The sequence below is a fragment of the Heteronotia binoei genome, chromosome 2 (assembly GCF_032191835.1).
Source record: "Heteronotia binoei isolate CCM8104 ecotype False Entrance Well chromosome 2, APGP_CSIRO_Hbin_v1, whole genome shotgun sequence".
In the NCBI taxonomy this organism is placed as follows: Eukaryota; Metazoa; Chordata; class Lepidosauria; order Squamata; family Gekkonidae; genus Heteronotia; species Heteronotia binoei.
Genome location: NC_083224.1, coordinates 62,240,232 through 62,264,048, shown reverse-complemented (window position 1 = coordinate 62,264,048; position 23,817 = coordinate 62,240,232). Strand labels below are relative to the sequence as shown.

Genomic DNA, 23,817 nt, shown 5'->3' with positions numbered 1-23,817 from the left:
ACAATAGAATGTTTTGTTTATAGCATGGAAACTAGCATGCCCCAATATCCTGTGCATCAAATGTACACAATTGTCATAAGAGTTAGAATTTGTTACAGCCTTGACTGTTCCTGATGAGTTCTCAAGAACATAAACATTGTTCTGTAATCTCCCAGCACTTTCCCTCCTTTTATGACTTTACATGTCTTATCAGAAAAAGTGACCATAAAGCTAGCCTTATCTAAGACAGGCACACTCAATAAATTGTTCTCTAATGAGGGAACGCACAGCACCTCAGAGAAAGTGTGCTGCAAAGCCGGAAAATTTACATGCCCCTGCATAGGATCTCTGAATTAGGTCCATCAGCCAAACTAACATGCTGAAGATCGGAAGGCTTTTTGTCGTGGAGCAAATGTTCATCTCTGCAGAAATTCTGTGATGCCCCCAAGTCTAAAATCCATACTCCTGGAGTAGTAGTAGCATCTGTCACCATCAGCGAAGCCTTGGAGCAATCTTAGACTTTCCTCCTTGCCTTCAGGCATACTTAAGATGTGCCGTTGAACCGCAATAAAAACATTTCCGCACATTTAGAGCCACCTCCGACGCTTCTCCCTGCCGATTCCTGGCGTCGTCAAGTGAAATGCTGGTGCTGACATTCGCTTTCTCCCCCAGTCTGGATCACTGCCAAGCCTTAGTGTAACTTGACTCCTGTAGCCTCTTCTCCTCCTCGAGAAGTCGACCAGTGACATATGCCAAGGTCAGTTTGCTTGCTTCAGCTGTCTCAAGCGCAGTAATGAGCATGTTGAATTCAGCAGACAGCAAGCTGAGAATTATGTATACTCTATCTTCTTCTGGAACATTCTTCCCCCTCTGCTCTAGCTGTTGGCAACATTCCGCCAGTGCATTTAAGCGTGCCCTTACAGACTCTCCTGGCTTCATTACCGTCCTGTATAGCCGACGAGTAATAGCAATCAGGGAGCCTGCAGTACTTTGTATATAGACTGCTTTTAGACTGTCCCAAGTAGCTTTCGCTGTGGTCTTACCAGAAACATGAACCAGCTGGTCGTCTCCCACACTAAGGACAATGTTAGCCAGCACCTTCTCATTCTTTACCGCGTCATCATCATCAAGCTGGGCTGGAGGTGCTTTGACCATCAACCACAGACCCTCTCGTTTGAGGAAATGTTCCATACGGAGTGCCCACACACTATAGTTAATGGAGGTGAGCTTCTGGACAAGCTGGGCTGTTGAAATATGAGCCATGCTGACGTCTTCTCTGCACTGCTATTCAAAGCCTTACGGAGCTCGTCCTTGCTCTCATTCTCAAACAATGGCAGCAGACATCCACTCTGGCTCGGTTCACCACAGCAGGCTGGCCTCATCTAAAGCCTCCAGTGCATAGCAGACTGGGCCCATAACCCTGTAGTTTTATCGTTATTATTAGCCCTGGTAGGAGAGTCAATATAGCAAGCAAAAGTCCAACGACACTCTGTGCTTAACTATATACAATTTATTTACATCCACCAGCAAAGTGCTTCGCCAAGCAAACTATCTAGAGTAGAAGGATACATTGAACAGTACAGCACTGCTTATATACATATATTACATAGTATATGCACCAATGAGTTACAAGTGCTGAGTCACTGTGCACTGGACATTCAATCTTTGCACTCGTTACCAAATGCCAGTCAGAACTGGTTTCACCTTGTTGAGACCTGGTAAGCACTGAAGTCATATTTGACACTGTCAGTTAGATCAGCATGATCTCAGGAGTCACTAGCCTAATGCCTTATTGAGCATTTGTATATGCTGACAAAAGCTGCCCAAAGGAACCTACAACTCTTGGTGTGCAGAAATACTCCTAGCCTTCTCAGGACCCAAATAGAGTCTCATAGCATGGCTAGGTTTAGCTCTGTGACTGGGCACAAGCAAACCTATGCAAATTTAAGGGCCTAAGGACCTGCAAGGATATAATCATGCCCACAGGACGAAAAACATGTTCAGTATTCCAAAACTTAGTTGCTCTTGGGGGGGGGGAATAGAATTTTCCATGTGAAAACAACGATCAGACCTCTACTACTATTATTGTTAAGAGTATTTTGGGGGCGGGGGTACATCTCTACTATTCTTATCTCTCATTCTTACAACTCTGTGAGATAGGCAAGAGACACAGTGAGTTTCTGAAAGCTATCTTAGGAAATCTACAAGTAAGAGAGATTTAAAAATGGTCTTTCATGTTTATAGTCCAAGTCCTCAAACCAGTAATGATTTGTGCCATTATTTTCCTGAGAAAATACAGAGTTCCTCTACCCCTCCAGAACTGGTGCATATTATCTGCCAGAATAGAAGGGAAAGGACCATGGTAGTCTGTAGCAAGCTATTCTTATCTGGGGATTGGGGTATCACTAAGGCCTTTTCTTTTTTAGAAAAAGCCCAGCAGGAACTCATTTGCATATTAGGCCACATTCCCTGATGTCACCATTGTTTCACACAGGGCTTTTTTTGTTTTTGTTTTTTTAAAGCCCAGCAGGAACTCATTTGCATATTAGGCCACACACCCTGACAGAAAGCCAGTCGGAACTGCTTTCCTGTGTGTTCCTGCTCAAAAAAAGCCCTGGGTATCAGTGTATGTGACAAATGTGGACGAAGTGCTTAGGCAAAGAGGCATTTACCCAGGGGGATAAGGACATCTTCTAAAACCTTAGAAACCAAATAAGGGCTTTAGACAAAAATACCCAGTGGTTCATGTCAGGACTTGTGAGTAGGGTTACTAACCTCCAAGGTGAGATCTGGTGATCTCCTAGGATTACAACTGATTTCCAGACTATGGAGATCAGTTCCCCTGAGGAAAAAGGCTGCTTTGAAGGGTGGACTCTGTACCATTACACTCCACTGAGAACCTACTTGTGTGTAACCCCAAGGCTTTAAGCCCAGTCAGCTCAGAAGAGACCATTCCAAGCTCTCCTTTGTCTACCTTTCCAATCAGTGCTAAAATATTCCAGTTTCTGTGGGAAACTATAAACATGGTGATACATTTATGCAAACTACTTCATTTGTGATGCAGGGGGTTATTATTAGTTTCCTTGGGAAAAATCGGAACTTGTTTTGAGCAGGTTTGGCTGAGCCCTAAGGTAAGGTTGCCAACTTCCAGGTGGGTGCAACACTATCAGGAATGCAATTCTATATAATGAATTAAACTATACCAATATCGATAACAAATAATAAATAATTTCATTGAGTATATCAATTCAATATATATCAGAAAATTCTCACAGAAATACAATTACAAAAAAGTCCATTTTCTTCAAGCTAGAATGCCAAGAGGTGAGGAAAAAACCTCTTCTGATGACAAGATCTGGCATCAGAAGAGGCCTGGAAATCTCCTGGAATTACAACTAACCCCAAAACCTAGAGACCAGCTCCCCTAGAGAAAATAGCTGCTTTGGAGCGTGGAACCTATAGCATTATACCCTGTTTAGGTCCCTCCCTTCCTCATGTCTCGCTTTCCCTGGGCTCCACTGCCCAAATAGACAGGTATTTCCCAACAGAGTTGGCAGCCCTACTAAAAGATAAGGTATGGACTGTTTGAGTACCAGCTGGCATGACAGCTGCTTGATTCCCTCTCTACTAATGGAAAGGGGGTTGTTTTCATGTTCTCAGCATCATAAGCCTCTTTGCCAGGAAGTCGGCACAGCAGCAAGTGATGTACAAGTGTCTCGCACAATTGATTTCCACATTCTTGAGAGCTGTCCAAAGGTGAAATGAGGACTGAATCCATCAGCAAGTAATACAGAATTGTTTGTGTAGTGTCCACAATATAGAGCAATTAAGAGAAGTAGACGGCAGGGCATTTATGTTCAGATTTGATGTCAAGAGGAGTAACACCTGAATATGTTGCAAAAGCAGTCCATTATTAGACGATTATACAAAATGAAGAGCACATTCTGAAGTCTTGGTCTGTATTTTTTTGGACTATACTGCATATTCAGAAATTGATTACGTGGTTTGAAGGATTTTATTTCCTGAATGAATTATTGATTTCTTGTCTGGCTATTTGGTTCAGGATGAATGATGGACTTTGGTATAAATGAATGAATTATTGTAAGACATGCACAGTGTATTAACCTGAAAGATGCATTGTTTGTATTGACCAGGTGCAGGATATTATTATAGTATTGCAGCATATGAAGACAGAATGAATGAGAATTGTAAATATATGAAGTTTTATTTATAATTTTGGAGGAGCGTATTGGCATGGTTCCATTGGTCTTTGTATTTACTCTTGCCATGACCTCCGTTTTCTGTATGCTATTACAAAGGGAGAGCTCACACGTTATCCTCAGATAAACTGAGGAATAGTTTGGTCTCACAGGTTTGGAAGGAAGGAAAGTACTAACACTTAGAGCAGAGCAATAGAAAGTGAAACAGAGTTCCAGTTTCCTGGGCCAGTGGCTGCTCAGCTACTAGCTAACCTTTGGTTTGGCTGACTGGCTTCAGTCAGTTGCAAAGAAAGAGCCATGTGCTAAAAGTGAGTGCCATCAGCAGCCCAACCCACCAGGGTGTCAGGCTGCTCAAGCCACAGGCAGGCTGAGAGCTCTTTGCCTCAACATGTCAAGTTCCAGCCTGCTGACACTCTGGTCTCCTGCGGAACTGCTTTCCTATTCTAGACACGGTGCGCAGGCCAAGTTCCCTCTTGCCCTAGCTTTAAGAATGCATTCAACATTCCAAGCAAAGGCAACAGGGTGGGGTCTGCTTGTTCCCATAACCTCAAATAATGCAGAAAAGCAAATGCTATAGACACCAGGTAAATCTGTTCACAGTCCCAACCCTTTCTGTGACCTCAGCAAACTCAGCAGAGACAGGCTCACAGAGGAAGAAAGGGTTGCAGAGACCTTCGGGTCAGGCAGGAACGTGAGGGAGTGCAGCTTGACCTTAGGCCACCACTGCCCTTATGCAGGAAGCACTGAATTTCCTGCATGAACTTCCTTCTGTCTGACATCTGCACACCCAGTATTTTCCAAGCCTGGGTCCTAGTTCTGCTAAAAGGAAAGCCCCTTGATGCTTTAAATAGCTACATCAGTGTTTGCGGAGATAAATTTTGTCACAACATGGGCCCCATTCAGCCAGAAACACAAACCAGAGAGCTTCTTGGCAAATGTTTAGGGTGAGTCTGAAGATGTGTGTCTTCACTTCACCATTTACACCATAAAGGACAATAAATGGTAGGGGACTCAAACACCATGCAAAGTGTGAAGTGGCTCCAAGGCTCCAGAAGAAGCTGCTGGGAGCTGCAGATGCTGGAGAGCACATGCTTTTCAGCTGGGGTTGATGAAGACATGTTTCTGCTTCATTTGGGCCTCAGTCCAGCAATTGCAGCCAAGTTTTAGCAGTTCAGGGCGAGAGAATAACATGTGCTTCCTCTCTCGGTAAATTATTCCCACATTTCTGGAGGTGCTTTGGGGGTCTTAAGGCAAGGTCCATTTGTCTAAGGAAGGACATTCAGAGTGGGATATTTCATCATTCCTCCTGAATGGGTGGGTGTTTATGATCATCTCTGCACACTCTGAGAAATGCTGATATATAAAACTTGGACAGGCAGTTACCCTGGCCTGGCCGATATACTCACATTCCCCTCTGTACACATACATACAATTCCCTTTGCAGCAGCAGAAATAATTCTTATGAAGCTCTGTGGCTAGCTCTATCCAATTAGGTGACAGAACTGGGAGTTCCTATTGCTTAAGTTTTTAGCTAGACAACAACACATCTTACTGTATAAATTGTGGTTACTGTTTTCTTACCGAAGATTGCTTCTAGAAACTGTACATGAATACATGCATTTACTGATGTGGAGCTAGAGATTCATCTAAACGTGGAGAAGTTGACCCAAAGGCACCGAGAGCCCAAGTCCCTCAACACACGGGCAGCACAAAGCCCATTCTTGTTTCTCTGACTACCCCATGCATGCTTTTCCGTTAGTCACTCACCCATGGGAGGGAGCGGCAGGAAACGCATCAGGAAAAATGTATCCAAGTTTTAAGAAACAGGCTCCTTCTTAATGAGCTCTTCAGCAGTATTAAGCAAAAAACAGTTTGGAGGTTAAATGTTAATTTGAGAATCAGCAGATTCAGAGAAAGAAGCTACACAAATCCAGGGAGACCAAATCAACTCAGGATCACTTTGAGCCTCTGCAAATATCATTAAGGCCCCGTTTTGCCAAAGGCAGAGGTTAATTCCCTGTGTGAAGGAGGATTAATCACATCTTGCTACACATTGCCTACTAGGTAATAAGTATGAAGGCATAAATGTAGCATTAAGATAAACAAATGGGTGGACTGAATTCAAGCATAAAGCCAATATCAGCTACTCTCCTAATCAGCTGTTTTTAAAACCTCCCTTTTCTATTTACAACAAGATTGTCTTGAGTTCTAAAAAAAATATATTAAATCCTTCTACATCATCATTATTATTAATTGTTTATTTATATTCCACCCGTTCCCCCATTGGGGGCTCAGAGCAGAGTACATCAAATAAAATAAAATCACAATAAAATCATAATAAAACTAATTATAATAAACATATCAAAACATATTAAATATAGATTTACAACCTAGAATTAGATTGTAATTACTGAGCATTGGGGAATTAATGTGATAGCTGGTTTTGTAAATCAGTCACAGTACAAACAAACATATGAACATATGAAGCTGCCTTATACTGAATCAGACCCTTGGTCCATCAAAGTCAGTATTGTCTTCTCAGACTGGCAGCAGCTTTCCAGGGTCTCAAGCTGAGGTTTTTCACACCTATTTGCCTGGACCCTTTTTTGGAGATGCCGGGGATTGAACCTGGGACCTTCTGCTTCCCAAGCAGATGCTCTACCACTGAGCCACCATCCCTCCCGCATCAAATAATTAGTGCAAATAATAATTAAACAAAGCTCCGCATCAAATAATTAGTGCAGCAACCAGCATTCCAATGTGCTCTCACTCCATGTCACTGTAAAGGGTCTCAGGATGTGGATGGATTCTGCACTATCACTGGATAAACAAGTGCCCATGGTAGCATGGTTGGCATTTTTTCATCTACACCAGGCCTGCCAGCTGGGTCAGACACTGCCATATTGATCAATGCAACGGTCACCTCCAGACTGGACTACTGCAATTTGCTCTACATAGGGCTACCCTTGAAAACTCTATGGAAACTGCAGGCGGTCCAGAATGCAGCTACCAGGTTGCTAACTGGAACATCAGTCAGCTCATATTTCTCCAATTCTGCAGCAGCTGCATGGGCTCCCTATTGATCTCCAGACTCGATTGAAGGTGTTGGTGTTAATTTATTTATTTAGTGAACTTATATTCCGCCCTTTCCCATCAGGCTGTTAACATTCAAAACCCTTAACTATCTGGGACCACCTCTCCCATTACAACTCCCCACACTCCTGTCGATCATCATCTAGGGGCCACTTGCAGGTGTCTGGCCCCAGGTGGTTTGGCAAGCTGTCACCAGGGGAAGGCCTTCTCAGTTGTGCCCTCGACCCCATGGAATGAACTCTCAGATAACACCTGTGTCCTGCCGGACTTGTTTAGTTCTGCAGGGCATGCACAGCTGAATTATTTAGACTGGCCTTGAAGGGTAAGCATGTGTTCTAGCTGCTTTAATAGTGGCATGGTGATAGCTGCATATTTTAATCTTTTAATGTTAATCTTTTATATATTTTTAAAATATATATATTTTTAAATCCTTCCTCACCCGTGGAAGATTTTTCTTCTTCCTGCTTCCAGCCTCGCCTGCCTTAAAGAACTTCCATTCAGTCAGTGTAACAGGTAGAGTTGTGTCTTTTGCCAGCTTCCCACGTAGGCAGATCCGAGCACTCTTTAACTCCAGGGTTTTGCGATGAAGGAAATGTGGCTTGGGGGGAAGCTAAACAAAAGGACAAGAGAGTGAATGCTTTGCTAGAAATAGATTCCCACTCTCATCAGGACCCCCATATCAATATTGCTAATGGGGGTCACTATACATTACATGACAGATCTGTGATATATTTGAAAAACATACATCACCTTTCCAGAGGCCTGTTTAATGTGTTCACAAAGTGACCAGATCTCCCACCAGGTACTTGAACCTTAAAAAGCATCCACCCAGATAGAGGTCCTGATCTGGACTGGGGCATGGTAGCTAAACTCCAGCCCCCCAGCGCCATTTCCTTGATAAACAACCACCTCCCTGATCCAGTAGCTATAAGCCCTATAGGGAAAAGACTGTACAGTATGGGTGCTTGTCTTTTTCTCTCACTGGAACAAATTGCAGTTTTAACAGGAAAGGATTTTTATCAGAGAATGGCATGGGGAAAAGGATATTATCCCCTCACCACAGCCCTAATCCAAATCCCTATGGTGGTTTTTTGAAGACAAAGTACAATATTTGAGTGATCTGATCACAGATCCCCAGTGTAACATGTAGTTTAGTCCTCAGTTGTTATGCTTCTGGCAGTGACAGAGAAATAAAAGAGTCTAATGAGGAACAGGAACAAAGCAGACAGACATGTTCTCTTAGATGCTCTCTTTTTTAAACATAAATGATTTGCCAAGGACACACAGTATGTTACCATACAGGCCAAGCTGCAGGTTCACTAAGGAGTTAACAGGCAGCACAAGTTCCCTTCCCACTACAGTATTGTTGATACAGAACCAGTTTTTGAAATTTATTAATTTTTTAATTTCCCCCTCACCTTGAATCTCCTAATGGGAAGTACAGAGTATCAACTGTGAATAAAGAGAGCTTAAACTAATGCCTACACTGCTGCAATTTGTGCCTGCTGTCTAAGGGTACATTCACACACACACACAACATCAAGAGAGGACTTGCATGTGTGAAATCACCATCACAGACTGAGAGCACAAAAGATTTGTGGATGTTCTCTCCCCTCATTGGTGGATCTGTATAATATGGGATGTAAAAGGAAGATACAAATGATCCTAAGGGACCCTTCACATCTGGGCCATTTGCTTTTTGAGATCTTACCGTCAGGTAGACGATATAGAGTGTTGAAGGCTAGGACAAACAGATTTAAGGACAGTTTCTATCCAAGTGCTGTGGTTAGGCTAAATGCAGGGTTATGAAGGATTATCTGTTTTAGATATATTTAAATGGTTTAAATGGTTTTAATGGTTTAAATGGTTTAAATGGTTTTAGATGTATTTAAATGGTATGAATATGAATATGTGTGTTTGATGTGTTGGTATGTTTTGTGGAAGAGCACCTCATTTCGTTGCTCTCTTTTTGTTGAGAACAATGACAATAAATTTATCTATCTATCTATCTATCTATCTATCTATCTATCTATCTATCTATCTATCTATCTATCTATCTATCTATCCATCCATCCATCCATCCATCCTCAAAGTGCTTCAACTGATGAACATGCATGCATGTGTGAAGGTATTCCCTTTCACTGAGCTTTCTGAAGGATGAAACCTGATCTTTGGGGAGCAGGCACTGTGCCCATATTAGGTGAGGATGCTGGGCAGACAGAGAAAGACATTGCCCTCACCTTGGGTGGCTTATAGGTGTTCCGGGCAGGAGGCAGCTTCCAAGCAGCTGGGATCTTCCACAGTGGCTTCACTTTAATATCTTCATATAGATTCTCCTTAGCAGGATCTGAAGGGGAAAAAAGTCTCTTGAAGGTCAGAATCACCATTCAGCCACACATGCTTGCAAAGAAAAGCCCAAACTGGGTCAGTGCCTCTTGACCTAGGTCATCTGCCTTTAGCCAGACAGGGGGAGTAAAACATCACTGTGCATGGCACATCCCCACACCCTTCCTCTCAATTTGTAAACACCCTGAGATTGTAGATACCTGCCTCCCTGAAAACAAAATAACATATGATCGCAGGGGCTCATTTATATGTTCATTGGATGGCTAGAAGTAACGAATGACTTCCAGAATGACAGTAAAACTACTTAATCTAAGTCACTAGCATCACTCTCTTATTTAAACATACCAATAATGTCCTCATAGAGATTGTCCTCTGACTGTGTGCAATAGAGGCGGACATCTGTAGTGCCATTCAATTCTTCATGGAGCTTTTGGAACTCCAAGGCAGCTATCCTGTTTCGATAGCCTTGGATATCTTCAAATTCAAAGGACTTTCTGAAAACAAAATGAAAGGTTGTCTTATCCTTAGAGACATCCAGAGGAAGTACATGACACAGCCTGCCTAGCCACTGCCTTGTGTTCACTGGCTGAAATTTTCAGAGGTCTTTTTCTCCCACCACCAATTTTTTAGATCTTTTAGAAAAGGTCACATTATAGATAATGTCACTTTTATGACTTTCATTTCACCTACCTGGATGTTCAAAGACAAAAAGCGGGGGGCATCTAGACACCCAAACTTGTTAAACAAGTTCAATTTCTCTTTGATCTACTTTTTCCCTTAAGGTAAGGCATGAAAAACAATTTTTAAATTTCAAAACACTAATAGATATATAAGAAGAGCACAGATGGAGGTTCCAACTCCTTTCATTCTTGCACCCATAACTCAAAACCCACATTCCAAGGATAAACTACATAGAAGTGTCTACCCATTTACATTTAAAGTAGAAGGGGAGAGGAAGAAGGTCTCCTTTGTGGCAAAAATGGGACGCACAGCTGAGGAGAGCTAAATCCTGGCTCCTCCTCTCACTCCATACTGTAAGGATTTTCCTACTGGCTTGGCTCTGGTAATGGAAATAAACTGGATTGGAAGAATAATGCTGGATGTAACAGAAAGCAGTGAGACTGGGGTACAGGAGTGACCCTTGCTTCTCCGCTAGGGTTGCCAAGTCCAATTAAAGAAAAATCTGGGGACTTTGGGGGTGGAGCCAGGAGACTTTGGGGGTGGAGCCAGGAGACATTGGGGTGGAGCCAGAAATAAGGATGTGACAAGTATAATTGAACTCCAAGGGAGTTCTGGCCATCACATTTAAAGGGACAGCATGCCTTTTTAAATGCATTTCTTCCATAGGAAATAATTAAGGATAGGGGCACCATCTTTTGGGGCTCATAGAATTGGACCTTCTGGTCCAATTGTTTTGAAACTTGGGGTGTATTTTGGGGAGAGGCACTAGATGCTATACTAAAAATCTGGTGCCTCTACCTCAAAAAATAGCCCCCCCCAGAGCCCCCAATACCCACGGATCAATTCCCTATTATTCCCTATGGGAATCGTTCTCCATAGGAAATAATAGAGTGCCTAGTAGACATTTCCCTCCCCTCCCCCCCCCCCCCCCCCCCGCTTTCTGACGACCCTGGGGATTGGCAACCCTAGGTCCACCAGCGGGGCCAGGATAACAGAGGCTGTGGAAGAGAGGGCCATCAGTAGCTGTGAGTTGACATGGGCAAATGGAACCTCTGTAGGTAGAGAGTACCCGCTGGAACACCAAACACCACGAAACCTAAGAAAACACACAGAACATTGCAGCCTTATCGCATGGCCCTAGCTCAGTTTACTAAGTGGGACTTACTTGGGGAGGCGCTGGGTTGCCAGCTCCAGGTCGGGAAACCCCTGAAGCTTTGGAGGCAGAGCTTGTTAAGGACACAGACCGGGGGGGGGGGATGCAAGCCATGCCCTCGAGGGCGCCCACCCTCCTCCAAAGCTGCCGTCTTTTCCCGGTGGGGGCGGGGCTCCCTGCAGCCAGGAGCTCCGTGTCCATTCCGGGAGCTCTCCAGGCCCCACTTGGAGAAAGGTAGCCCTCCCAAGCGGGCCCCTGGCTGCGGGGAGGGTGTCTCCCAGGCCCAGAAGGAAAGGAGGGAGGCCGGGGCGCTTTGCCTGCGGGCTCCCCGGAAAGGCAGGCACTTGCTGGAGGGCTGGCCGGGCTGCGGTCGGTGGCGCTGGGGCTGCCCGCATCCTTCTCCTTGGGGCCGTGCGCAGGCAGGGCGGAGAGGGCCGTGGGGCAAGGGCAGCAGTGCAGGGCCCACCTGGTGGGCTCCCTGGAAAGGCAGGCGCTGGCTGGAGGGCTGGCTGGGCTGCGGTCGGTGGCGCTGGGGCTGCCCGCCTCCTTCTCCTCGGGGCCGTGCGCAGGCAGGGCAGGGCGGAGAGGGCCATGGGGCAAGGGCAGCAGTGCAGGGCCCGCCTGGTGGGAACCCCGCCGCTTTACCCTCCTTGACGCCAGGCAGCTTGGTCGATGCCGATTTCGGCCATGGCGGCGCCCGCAGCTCCTCGCCTGGCGTCGGGGCTCCTCCGGAGCAAGGAAGGCTGCAAGCGAGGCAGCCGCTGCCCGCGCCCCGTCGCCCTCCTCACGAGCAAGATGCCGCTGCAGCCGCGCCAGCTTCCCTCCCTCCCTCCGGGGACAGCCGGCGCTCCACCACCAGGGCACGGAAGAGCCCCCAGCCAGCCGGGCTGAGGTGGGAAGGAAGCTGCGCGGCCGCCCACCACCCAAGAGAAAAGGACTCCGAGAGGGAGCGCTCAGCTCCAGCCCACCCTGCCGGCGCGGCGCGAGACCTCGGTCGGCAGCCAGAACCCAGCCAGAGGCCTGCTCGCCCTCGGCTTGGCTCGGGCAGGTGGGAAGGGCCGCCATTTCCCCCCCGCTTTCCAGATATTTGGGGAGCGGGGGGAGGAGGCTCCAAATCAGGGGTCCCTCGCCCAGGCGGGGGATTTGGGAACCCTACTCTCCGCTCAGTAAGAGTGTCCTCATCTGACTTTTGATGTAAATGGGTGAACACATATTTAAATTCACACATATCACCTCCAATCACATCTCATTCCTCTGGCCAGAATTTTTTACATCTGTGCATATCAGATATATTTGAAGTAGCATGTTTGGGGAGGGGGGGAATCTACAAGTAGTCCAGGCATTTTCCCTGCTTTCCATGCCAGCCTCCAGATGGGGCCTGGGGATCTCCTGCTTTTACAACTGATCTCCAGCAGGCTGAGATCAGTTCCCCTGGAGAAAATGGCTTCTCTGAAGGGTGGATTATGGCATTGTACCATGCTGAGGCCCCTCCCCTCCTCAAACCCCACCCTCTCCCTGATCCACCCCCAAAGTCTCCAGGTATTTTCCAGCACAGACCTGGCAACCCTATTTTTGTCTACATACAATTTACTGGGATGACAAATGACATCTAAATTATCTTCATGCTGGGGAGGCAACTGTGCTTCCACTCAAAGGAATTTTCAAGAAGTGCTCAAATGGGCAAAGTTCCAGCAAAGAATGGCAAATTTTGACTAGCCTCAGCAGGCCCACACTTTCATAGGATTGCCAGCTCCAGCGTACAAAATTCCTAGAGATCTGGAAGTGAAGCCTAGGGAGGCAGGGACTGCAGGAGGGCATAATGTAGGGTAGCCAACCTCCAGGTGGGACCTGGAGACCCCATGGAATTACAGCTCATCTCCAGACTACAGAGATCAGTTCCCCTGGAGAAAATGGCTGCTGTGGGAGGTGGACCCTGTGGTGTTGTACCCCACTGAGTACTTTTTCCTCCCCAGGCTCCATCCCCAAATCTTCAGGAATTTCCAAACCTGGATCTGGCAACTCCAGACCCCATCTGGAGGCTGGCAACCCTAGTAGTAGTAGGCCCTCTCTCTGACATTGTGCAGAGCTTTAAAGGCTCTTGAAGTGTCACCCAAACTGAGATGAATTACAACAGTTCAGGGTTTGAGGCCTGTTGTTACTGCACTCAGTTTCAGAGGTTCAGTATGACTAGGGCCTGAGGCTTAACACCTTTCACTCCTCAGAGAGGGAAGAACACTCAGCACCAAGGTGAGTAAACGTGTTGACCCCTGATCCAGAAGATCTGATGCTTGTGCTTACCAAGAAATCAGGTTGTTGTGAGCTTTTTAAAATTAAACTTTGGCAGTAGTGTAACTCAAATAGAACATTAAACTCTGAATTCCACAACCTAGATATATTACACAAAATAGCTTATTCTGCATACACAAGCCAAATGCTTGCCTATCTTTACAACAATAAAGTTCCTTTAAAATATAACAATGAGCAAGAAAGTTTACCTTTTCAAAGTGCTGAATTATAGTTCAACAGAAATTCTACATCCACGCAGAACTACAGAGCACAAGCACTTTGCCCATGAGGCTTCACCACAGTGACCAAAAGGTAGGAAAACAATATACCACACTAAACTCGCTTTACTCTCATACTCCAGTGTAACACACAAAAACAACAGGTTTCATCAGGGGTGGGGGAGAGGGGATTAATTTTAAATGGTGAAATTTTCTGCACAGCTTTTAAGATAGCCCAATAAAGATTTGTATGGGAAAAGAAGATGAGAGGAATCTAACTTCTTAACATAGGAAAACCCCTCTCAGAACACCCACCTCTTTGATCTGGCCCGGAGGCCTCTTCTGGCCACTTTCTGTTCAGGGTCTTGAGAGTTTGTAGGGCAGCCACCATTACACTGGCGTTCTGGTAGCTTCTGCTCAACATGGCTTCCATTACAGCCCTCTGAATGGTAACGGAAAGTCCTTCGCGGTTTGGGTACTGGATTAATGGCTGGTGGCTGCCCCTCCTGGCCCTCAACATCACAGTATATATTCTCCAAACTCTTTGTTGGCACAGCATTCAGCTCCTTATCTGTTGAGCCACAACTTTCCCTTTTCCTTTTCAAGTCCAAAGCCTTTTTGTCAGGGGTAAGGGCTTCTATCTGTTTCCACAGATCCCGTGAGGTGTAGAAGTTCCCTGGGGGCAACCTCTCCCCTTCCCAGTCCTCATCATCCTCTTCTTCAGATATCACACCATTGGAGAGTGGCTTAGCCACAAGGCTGTCTGAAACACCAGCCTCTTGGAGTCTCTCCTCCTCCTCCTCAGTCACAGAGCAGAGATGAGGGTTTTCCCGGAAATCTAAGCCAAGACTCCTGACATTTAGTAAACCTTCTACCTTCCTGCCATGATCAGGACCAGCTGGCTGATCCTTGGAGTCATGGCCATACTTGACTCCAAAGTCTTTGGGTTTCTGCCTTTGCTCCTGGCAATTCCCTTTTGTCCGACCCTCCCATTGAGAAATCTTCTGTTTTATGTTCCGGCAATGGCTACGAGACAGAGTTTGCACAGTTGTACGGGAAAAGCTGGCATCTACACTCCCTGTGGGGTGCATGGCAGGCAAGATTCATTTACAAGTGCCCCATCACAGCATGCTGCCCAACCTCTTACAGAGTGTCTGAGATTTGTAAATCCAAATCAAGCGTTGGTTGATCTCCAATCAAATCCAGTTTGTCAAGTGAACCAATTCCTGTACTGAAAGGGGAAATGCATCCTGATGCCACCCTGAAGAAGAGATACAAAAAAATAATGTAAAGGTGCGAGATACCAAAATGTTCAGTAACCACCACCACCACCCCCAAAAGAGAGAATGTCATGTTCCGATAGATTTCCTTTGAAATGTGAACTTATTTTTATTCAATTATGTTGGTGGAGAGGCAGTATAAAACATTTTTAAAAGTTTGGGGCCAGGATTTTTCCAGGACATGAACATGAACATATGGAGCTGCCTTATACGGAATCAGACCTTTGGTCCATCAAAGTCAGTATTGTCTTCTCAGACTGGCAGTGGCTCTCCAGGGTCTCAAGCTGAGGTTTTTCACACCTTTTTGCCTGGACCCTTTTTTGGAGATGCCGGGGATTGAACCAGGGACATTCTGCTTCCCAAGCAGATGCTCTACCACTGAGCCACCATCCCTCCCCATCTCCTCATCTGAAACTACCCAAGAACAGAAAGGTTCTACTATATGAAGACCCTGCTTCAAGTGCCCTCACTTTCCAAGGTAAGGTATGTGGCCCAAAATAGGATTCAGATTCAAACTAAGGGACTACATCACCACAGTTCTGCATTTAAATTCACCTGACTCTTCCTTATTTGAATTTTAGGCACCAGGCCAAAACCCTTTATGTTTACCCATGGGTTTGGATAATTTCTGGTTAATGATTGGATGTCTGTTTTGTCATATGCTGGTCTTGGTTTATAGACTGGTTTTATGGATTTTACTCATGCTGTACAGTGGTTTGTTTTATTGTTTTTTATTGTTTCTGAATTGATTATTCACTGTGTTTCTATGTGGATATTGTCTGTAAGCCACCTCAGAAGTCTTCAGCTGAGAGGTGGAGGTAATTAAATAAATAAAACTAATTATTCTAGCAAGAATGAGTAACAGAGGTCCTCAATGTTGCTTCAGCTCATACCAGAGACTGGGTATGTGTGAGTCAGCTCTCACTTCCACTCCCCCAAATCCAGAAACTTAGCACTCAGGTGAAACAAGATCATATGCAGTCCTATCAATATTAATGGGACTTAACACTGCAAGATCAGCCATGATGTTACAGATAGGAGAAATGTGCATTTCCCTCAGGAAGTCTATGGCTGAGCAGAGACTTGAATTTGGGCATATCATGACCAAGACTAACATTCTGTCCACTGGACCATAATGTGTCCCTTTAACAAGCGCCATACACACACAGTTAGTCTCAGAAATTGATTATACAGTACACCATAGCAAGTGGTTAGATCCAGGTGTGCAGTCATGTTGGTCTGAAGCAACAGAATAAAGTAGGAGTCCAGTAGCACCTTTAAGACCAACAAAGTTTTATTCAGAATGTAAGCTTTGGTATGTATGCATATTTCATGGGGTACAATGGAATGGGGTACAGTGAGCAGAGCTACATATAGCTGGTGGGCAGTGGTTAAGAATGCAAAGTGGTACAAAGATAGAATCCAATGGCAAAATAGTGAAATTAACAAATTGAAAGAACATTTGGCCTGGATAGCATTTGTATGAGAAACCAATAAAACAGTAACATGTCAGAATTGGAGAATGATAGTGAGAGTGTCATAAGGCAATAAATGCTATCTGTTAATTGCTCTATTGTTTGCAAGTCTGGGTTAAACTGAGAACATCTCTTTCCCAGAGGTGTCTCTGTCCCCCTAATTTACTTTTTAACATGTAACATACATTATAAACATCATTCTAGTTTGCCATTAGAAAAAAAAGAATACATTAAAATATAGTGGAAGATGGGTTTCATATATGTAATGAGATAAACAGCCAATATCCCTTATTTGAGTATGTCAATACAAAAAACATTATTCTAATACACTATTCCAAGGGTTGCCAACAGTAGCTCTCCAGGTGTTTTTTGCCTACAACTCCCATCAGCCCCAGCCAGCATGGGGCTACACTTGATGAGAATTAGTTTAGTATAGCAAGTGGTATCCTACAAAGCCAACATAGATGGTTACAAGATGGTGGAGACAAAGCAGCTCAAAAAGTTTTACAAGTATCACCACCATTAGATTCTGGGAATTTCAGCAGCACCAACAAAGCTCTTAACTACAAACTATGGTGTGCTGGTCTCAAAGTTGATTGTGCTGGAAGTAGATCCCCTGGGGCAAATCTGGATTTCTCTTACTGTTGAAATGCTACCATGACCATAGTTCCAGAGGCTCTTTTGTTGAGTAACATTCAGGACAGTTATTGAAAAGATTAGGAATAGCAAGATCCTTCAAAGCCATGCTTGGAGCTGATACTTCCTTCATTTCACAAACAGGAAAACAGGACAAGACAGTAATGCAAACCACCCACAGCCACTGCAGGCGGAGGTAGTGAAGACAAGGCTTGAACCCAAGTGGGCTGGCTCAGGAACTTATGTTCATCCCACACCCTACACTGTGCAATACTGTGCTTTCCCATTAGCAGTACACCTGGGTGCAGGTATCTTCCCAAACCAATAATTGCTTCAGAGTCCACCGCAGCTACAAGGCATCTGCACATTGTCTAAGATGCTTCTGGGCTCCTTAAGATAGGGAAATTTCAGAAAGTAATAGTTTGCTATGATTCACGTATAGCAACTGCTGCACTCACAAACTGCAGGGACTAGAAACAGAAGTTTTCACTCTGCCAGTCACAAAGATATCAGGGTTTTATGATAGGGTTGTCAGTCCCCAGGTTCTGGTTGGGTTTCCCCTGATTTCTGGGGATTCTCCCCACCCTCAAACAGGGACGTCACTGTGCAACATCCCCAATGCAATGACATCACCTGGAAGTTACATCATCCAAACAGAGACATTGTGTGGTGAGGCACTGGTTTGAGAGCAAAACTCTATGGTGTGAAGCTGGTTTTACCATAGAGTTTTGCCCAAAAACCACAGTTTCACTGCACAATGTCCCCAGTGTGATGATGTCACTCTGGGTGATCTCTTCATGTCAAGACTGTCCCAAAATACCCCCCCATCCCCCACCAGAGTGATGAGGGGACCTGGCAACACTATTTTATGACCAAAGAGAGACTTGCTTGAGGACTGAGTATAGAATGGACCCCCTGCAAGCTACACACACCAAACACACAGAGAACCTCACCCTGCCACCCACTTCCCTGCAATCTTTCCAAGACAGGAACAGATTATATTTCTGGGATCCCAGTTACAGACTCCCCAAAACGTCTCCCACATTTATGCTCTCCCACCCCTTCTGAGTGTGAACACCTTTGTGTACCATAAGGATAAAAGGGGATGCAAAGAGTGCTTGTCATGGAGGAGAAGTCTTCCATTCCCTGTACACCATTATCTCCAATGACTGGCTGGCCCTCTCCCAAATGGTGTGTGTCCTCAAGCCCTTCCAGGCCATTACCAACATGCTCCGCAACAATACAGCCTGAATTCGAGGGCTGGTCCGGGTGCTGATGTCTGCACTGTGGCTGGCACCAAGGGGACAGCTGGTCTCCCACGTGTCAAGGCCTTTGCAAAGAAGTTGCAAGTGGGCAGTTACCTTTCTAACTGCAACAGAGGAGAGGCTGCAGAGCTGAGTTCATGGTATATATAGTATTCTGATCCTTTAGAAAAAAATGGAAACTCTGTTATTGGCAGCCAGCAGTACCTGTTAGGCTTTGGAGAGCCCCTAAGGCTGATAATTCCACCCCCTCTGTTGTTTTGAAGTTTGATAAACATTTTCTTTGAGCAGAGACAATCTGTCTGTAAATGTATCCATTCACAAACCATGATTAACAACTTGAAAGATTGTGGAAAGTGCATGTTGGTCACCCTGCTACAAACTTTGCTTCGCAAACCATGAACCAGCCAAAATTCATCATGAACTTTAGTTCATGCCCATCCCTAGTGATAATCCACCCGCAGAAAACAACTGTCGACATCCTTGAATGCTGTAGAGGCTGGGTAGCTTGAACACAAAGGAATTAGGACAGCCTCTTGCTCACCGTGAAGTACCACAAAGCTCTCTGCAATGCACAAACTATCTTACATTTTCACCTGCCATGAACAGATAGCTACCCCTTTCCCTACCTGTTGCTATGACATAAGAACATAAGAGAAGCCATGTTGGATCAGGCCAATGGCCCATCCAGTCCAATACTCTGTGTCACACAGTAGCCAAAAAAATTATATACACATATATATACACATATATATACACACTGTGGCTAATAGCCACTGATGGACCTCTGCTCCATATTTTTATCTAACCCCCTCTTGAAGCTGGCTATGCTTGTAGCCACCACCACCTCCTGTGGCAGTGAATTCCACATATTAATCACCCTTTGGGTGAAGAAGTACTTTCTTTTATCCATTTTAACCTGACAGCTCCGCAATTTCATTGAATGCCCACGAGTTCTTGTATTGTGAGAAAGGGAGAAAAGTACTTCTTTCTCTACTTTCTCCCTCCCATGCATAATCTATCATGTCACCCCACAGTCGACGTTTCTCCAAGCTAAAGAGTCCCAAGTGTTTCAACCTTTCTTCATAGGGAAAGTGTTCCAGCCCTTTAATCATTCCAGTTGCCCTTTTCTGGACTTTCTCCAATGCTATAATATCCTTTTTGAGGTGCGGCAACCAGAACTGCACACAGTACTCCAAATGAGACCGCACCATCGATTTATACAGGGGCATTATGATACTGGCTGATTTGTTTTCAATTCCCTTCCTAATAATTCCCAGCATGGCGTTGGCCTTTTTTATTGCAAACGCACACTGTCTTGACATTTTCAGTGAGTTATCTACCACGACCCCAAGATCTCTCTCTTAGTCAGTCTCTGCCAGTTCACACCCCATCAACTTGTATTTGTAGCTGGGATTCTTGGCCCCAATGTGCATTACTTTGCACTTGGCCACACTGAACCGCATCTGCCACGTTGACGCCCACTCACCCAGCCTCAACAGATCCCTTTGGAGTTCCTCACAATACTCTCTGGTTCTCACCACCCTGAACAATTTAGTGTCATCCGCAAACTTGGCCACTTCACTGCTCACTCCCAACTCTAAGTCATTTATGAACAAGTTAAAGAGCATGAACAAGTTAAAGAGCATGGGACCCAGTACCGAGCCCTGCGGCACCCCACTGCTTAAGACTGCCCATTTATACTCATTCTCTGCTTCCTATTACTCAGCCAGTTTTTGATCCACAAGAGGACCTATCCTTTTACTCCATGACTCTCAAGCTTTCTAAGGAGCCTTTGATGAGGAACTTTATCAAAAGCTTTCTGAAGTCAAGGTAAACAACATCTATCGGGTCTCCTTTGTCCACATGTTTGTTCACCCCCTCAAAGAAATGTAACAGGTTAGTGAGGCAAGATCTTCCCTTACAGAACCCATGCTGAGTCTTCCTCAATAACCCGTGTTCATCAATGTGCCTACTCATTCTGTCCTTGATAATGCTTTCTACCAACTTTCCCGGTATTGAAGTCAGACTGACTGGCCTGTAATTTCCCGGATCTCCTCTGGAACCCTTTTTAAAGATGGGGGTGACATTTGCTACCTTCCAGTCCTCAGGAACGGAGGCAGATTTCAATGAAAGATTACAGATTTTTGTTAGAAGATCCACAAGTTCAACTTTGAGTTCTTTCAGAACTCTCAGATGTATGCCATCCGGACCCGGTGACTTATTAGTTTTTAATTCGTCCATCAGTTGTAGGACCTCCTCTTTTGTCACCTCAATCTGACTCAGGTCTTTCAACACCCCTTCCAAAATTAGTGGTTCTGGGGCAGGCAAAAAGTTCTCATCTTCCACAGTGAAGTCGGAGGCAAAAAATTAATTCAGCTTCTCAGCCATTTCCCTATTCTCCTTCAGTAATCCTTTTAACCCATGGTCATCCAAGGGCCCCACTGCCTCCTTGGCTGGTTTCCTACTTCTAATAAAGAAGAAGAAGAAGAAGATATTGGATTTATATCCCGCCCTCCACTCCGAAGAGTCTCAGAGCGGCTCACAATCTCCTTTACCTTCCTCCCCCACAACAAACACCCTGTGAGGTGGGTGGGGCTGGAGAGGGCTCTCACAGCAGCTGCCCTTTCAAGGACAACCTCTGTGATAACTATGGCTGACCCAAGGCCATGCTAGCAGCTGCAAGTGGAGGAGTGGGGAATCAAACCCGGTTCTCCCAGATAAGAGTCCGCACACTTAACCACTACACCAAACTGGCTCTCCATCTACACCAAACTGGCTCTCCATAAATTTGAAGAAAGTTTTATTGTTGGTCTTTATGTTTTTTGCAATATGCTCCTCATAGTCCCTTTTTGCCTGCCTGATCACAGTCTTGCATTTGATTTGCCACAGCCTGTGTTCCCTTTTACTAATCTCACTTGGACTGGTTTTCCACCGCTTAAAGGAGTCCTTCTTACCTTTTATAGCTTCCATTACTTTGTTTGTTAACCATGCAGGCCTTTTCTTAGGCCTGTTTCTGCCTTTCCTAACTTGTGGTATGTATTTTATCTGAGCTTCTGGGATTATAGTTTTAAATAGCCTCCAAGCTTCCCCAAGGGTTTTGACTGTATTTACCTTTCCTTTCAGTTTCCTCCTCATCTCAGTGAATTTACTCCTTTTAAAGTTAAATGTGGTTGTGGCGGTCTTTTTGGGCAACTCCCTATTTATACAAACAGTGAAATCAATAACATTATGGTCACTGCTCCCAAGTGGCGCAATCACTTTTACATCTCTCACCAAGTCTTGGGCATTACTTAGGACCAAATTCAGAATCGCCCCACCCGTGGTAAGTTCTGAGACCATCTGCTCCATAGCACAGTCATTGAGAGCATCAAGAAACTCAATCTCTTTCTCTCGACCAGAACACATATTGACCCAATCAATCTGCGGGTAGTTAAAATCACCTATTACGACACAGTTTTTACGTTTAGCCGCTATCTTTAAGCCTTCCATCATATTATAATTGTCCTCTCTCTTTTGATTTGGTGGGCGATAACAAACTCCCATAGTTAAATTTCCTTTTGGGCCCTCTATTTCAACCCAAATCATTTCTAAAAGGGAATCTAATTCTCTGACCTCAGTCTTACTGGACCGTATATCCTCTCTGACATACAGAGCCACCCCACCTCCAACCCTTCCCTCTCTATCCTTCTGATATAACTTATATCCAGGAATCACCGTGTCCCACTGATTCTCCTCATTCCACCAAGTTTCTGAAATTCCCACAATGTCTATGTTTCCTCCCAACACTAAACATTCCAATTCACCAATTTTACTTTGAACACTTCTACCATTTGCATACAAACATCTATAATTTCCCAGGCAAGCTAGGCCCACCACCTTCCTCCTGCTGCCTCGAGACTTTGGCAGACAGTCCATACTGTTTGTCACCATCACAGTGGACAACTCTGATCCATTACCCAGTAGAAAAATAGCAGCCAACCCTTCATCTCTTTGAGACGAGTCCTCCCGAACCAGAGACATTTCATCTTCTGTCGGCTTTCCCTCCTCTCTTGTCACCTCAATCTGACTCAGGTCTTTCAACACCCCTTCCAAAATAAGTGGTTCTGGAGCAGGCAAACACTTCTCATCTTCCACAGTGAAGACGGAGGCAAAAAATGCATTCAGCTTCTCAGCCATTTCCCTATCCTCCTTCAGTAATCTTTTTACCCCTTGGTCATCCAAGGGCCCCACTGCCTCCCTGGCTGGTTTCCTGCTTCTAGTATATTTGAAGAAATTTTTATTGTTGGTCTTTATGTTTTTTGCAATATGCTCCTCATAATCCCTTTTTGCCTGCCTGATCACAGTCTTACATTTGATTTGCCACAGCCTGTGTTCTTTTTTATTAATCTCACTTGGACTAGCTTTCCACCGCTTAAAGGAGTCCTTCTTACCTTTTACAGCTTCCATTATTTTGTTAGTTAGCCATGCAGGCCTTTTCTTATACCTGTTTGTGCCTTTCCTAACTTGTGGTATATATTTTATCTGAGCTTTAGGATTGTAGTTTTAAATAGCCTCCAAGCTTCCCCAAGGGTTTTGACTATATTTACCTTTCCTTTCAGTTTCCTCTTCACATGCCTCCTCATCTCAGAGAATTTACCCACTGCACATCTCCCTCTATCCTTTCAGAGTTACTCAGCATCACCTTACACCACTAAAGATATAAAAATTGCTGGCTAGTTCACATACTCAGCAAAACCATGTGGTCTTCCTGGGAATGTACTGTTGCATAGCACACATATGGGATGTCATATGAATGAGTGCTCCCCTTCATAAACTGCACATCAAATACTAGTAGACCACAGATAGGACAGACCATATGAAATAATACAGCAAACAAAGAACTCTGTTATGCCTTTCGCTTTACAAACATAAGAAGAACATATAAAGAGCTCTGCTGGATCAGACCAGAGGTCTATTGAGTGCAATATCCCATTGCACTGGCCAATCAATTGCTCTGGAGGGCCCAAAACAGAGCACAGAGGCCATCGCCTTCCCCACATTACCTCCTGGTGCTTGTATTCATAGGTTTACTACTTCCAATTGTGCAGGTTCCCTTTAGTCACTATGGCAAATAGCCACTGATGGTCTTATCCTCTGTTAACCTGTCTAATCTGGGCAGGAAGGCAGCATGGTATAGTCCGATCTC

The 23,817-nt window shown here is 44.8% G+C and overlaps 1 protein-coding gene across 1 annotated transcript in view; it reads right to left on the bottom strand.

Moving 5' to 3' along the window:
* The window catches only part of DENND2C (DENN domain containing 2C), a 47,354-nt gene extending 32,118 nt beyond the window's left edge, over nucleotides 1-15,236 (bottom strand). Inside the window, exons 1-4 of the mRNA XM_060231182.1 lie at nucleotides 14,292-15,236; nucleotides 9,984-10,132; nucleotides 9,533-9,639; nucleotides 7,732-7,902 (exon numbers count right to left, since the gene is read on the bottom strand). Coding sequence (XP_060087165.1) covers nucleotides 7,732-7,902; nucleotides 9,533-9,639; nucleotides 9,984-10,132; nucleotides 14,292-15,067 — 1,203 coding nt within the window. The 5' untranslated portion in view covers nucleotides 15,068-15,236. The remainder of the gene's footprint in view (nucleotides 1-7,731; nucleotides 7,903-9,532; nucleotides 9,640-9,983; nucleotides 10,133-14,291) is intronic.
* Between the last annotated feature and the right edge of the window lie 8,581 nt (nucleotides 15,237-23,817).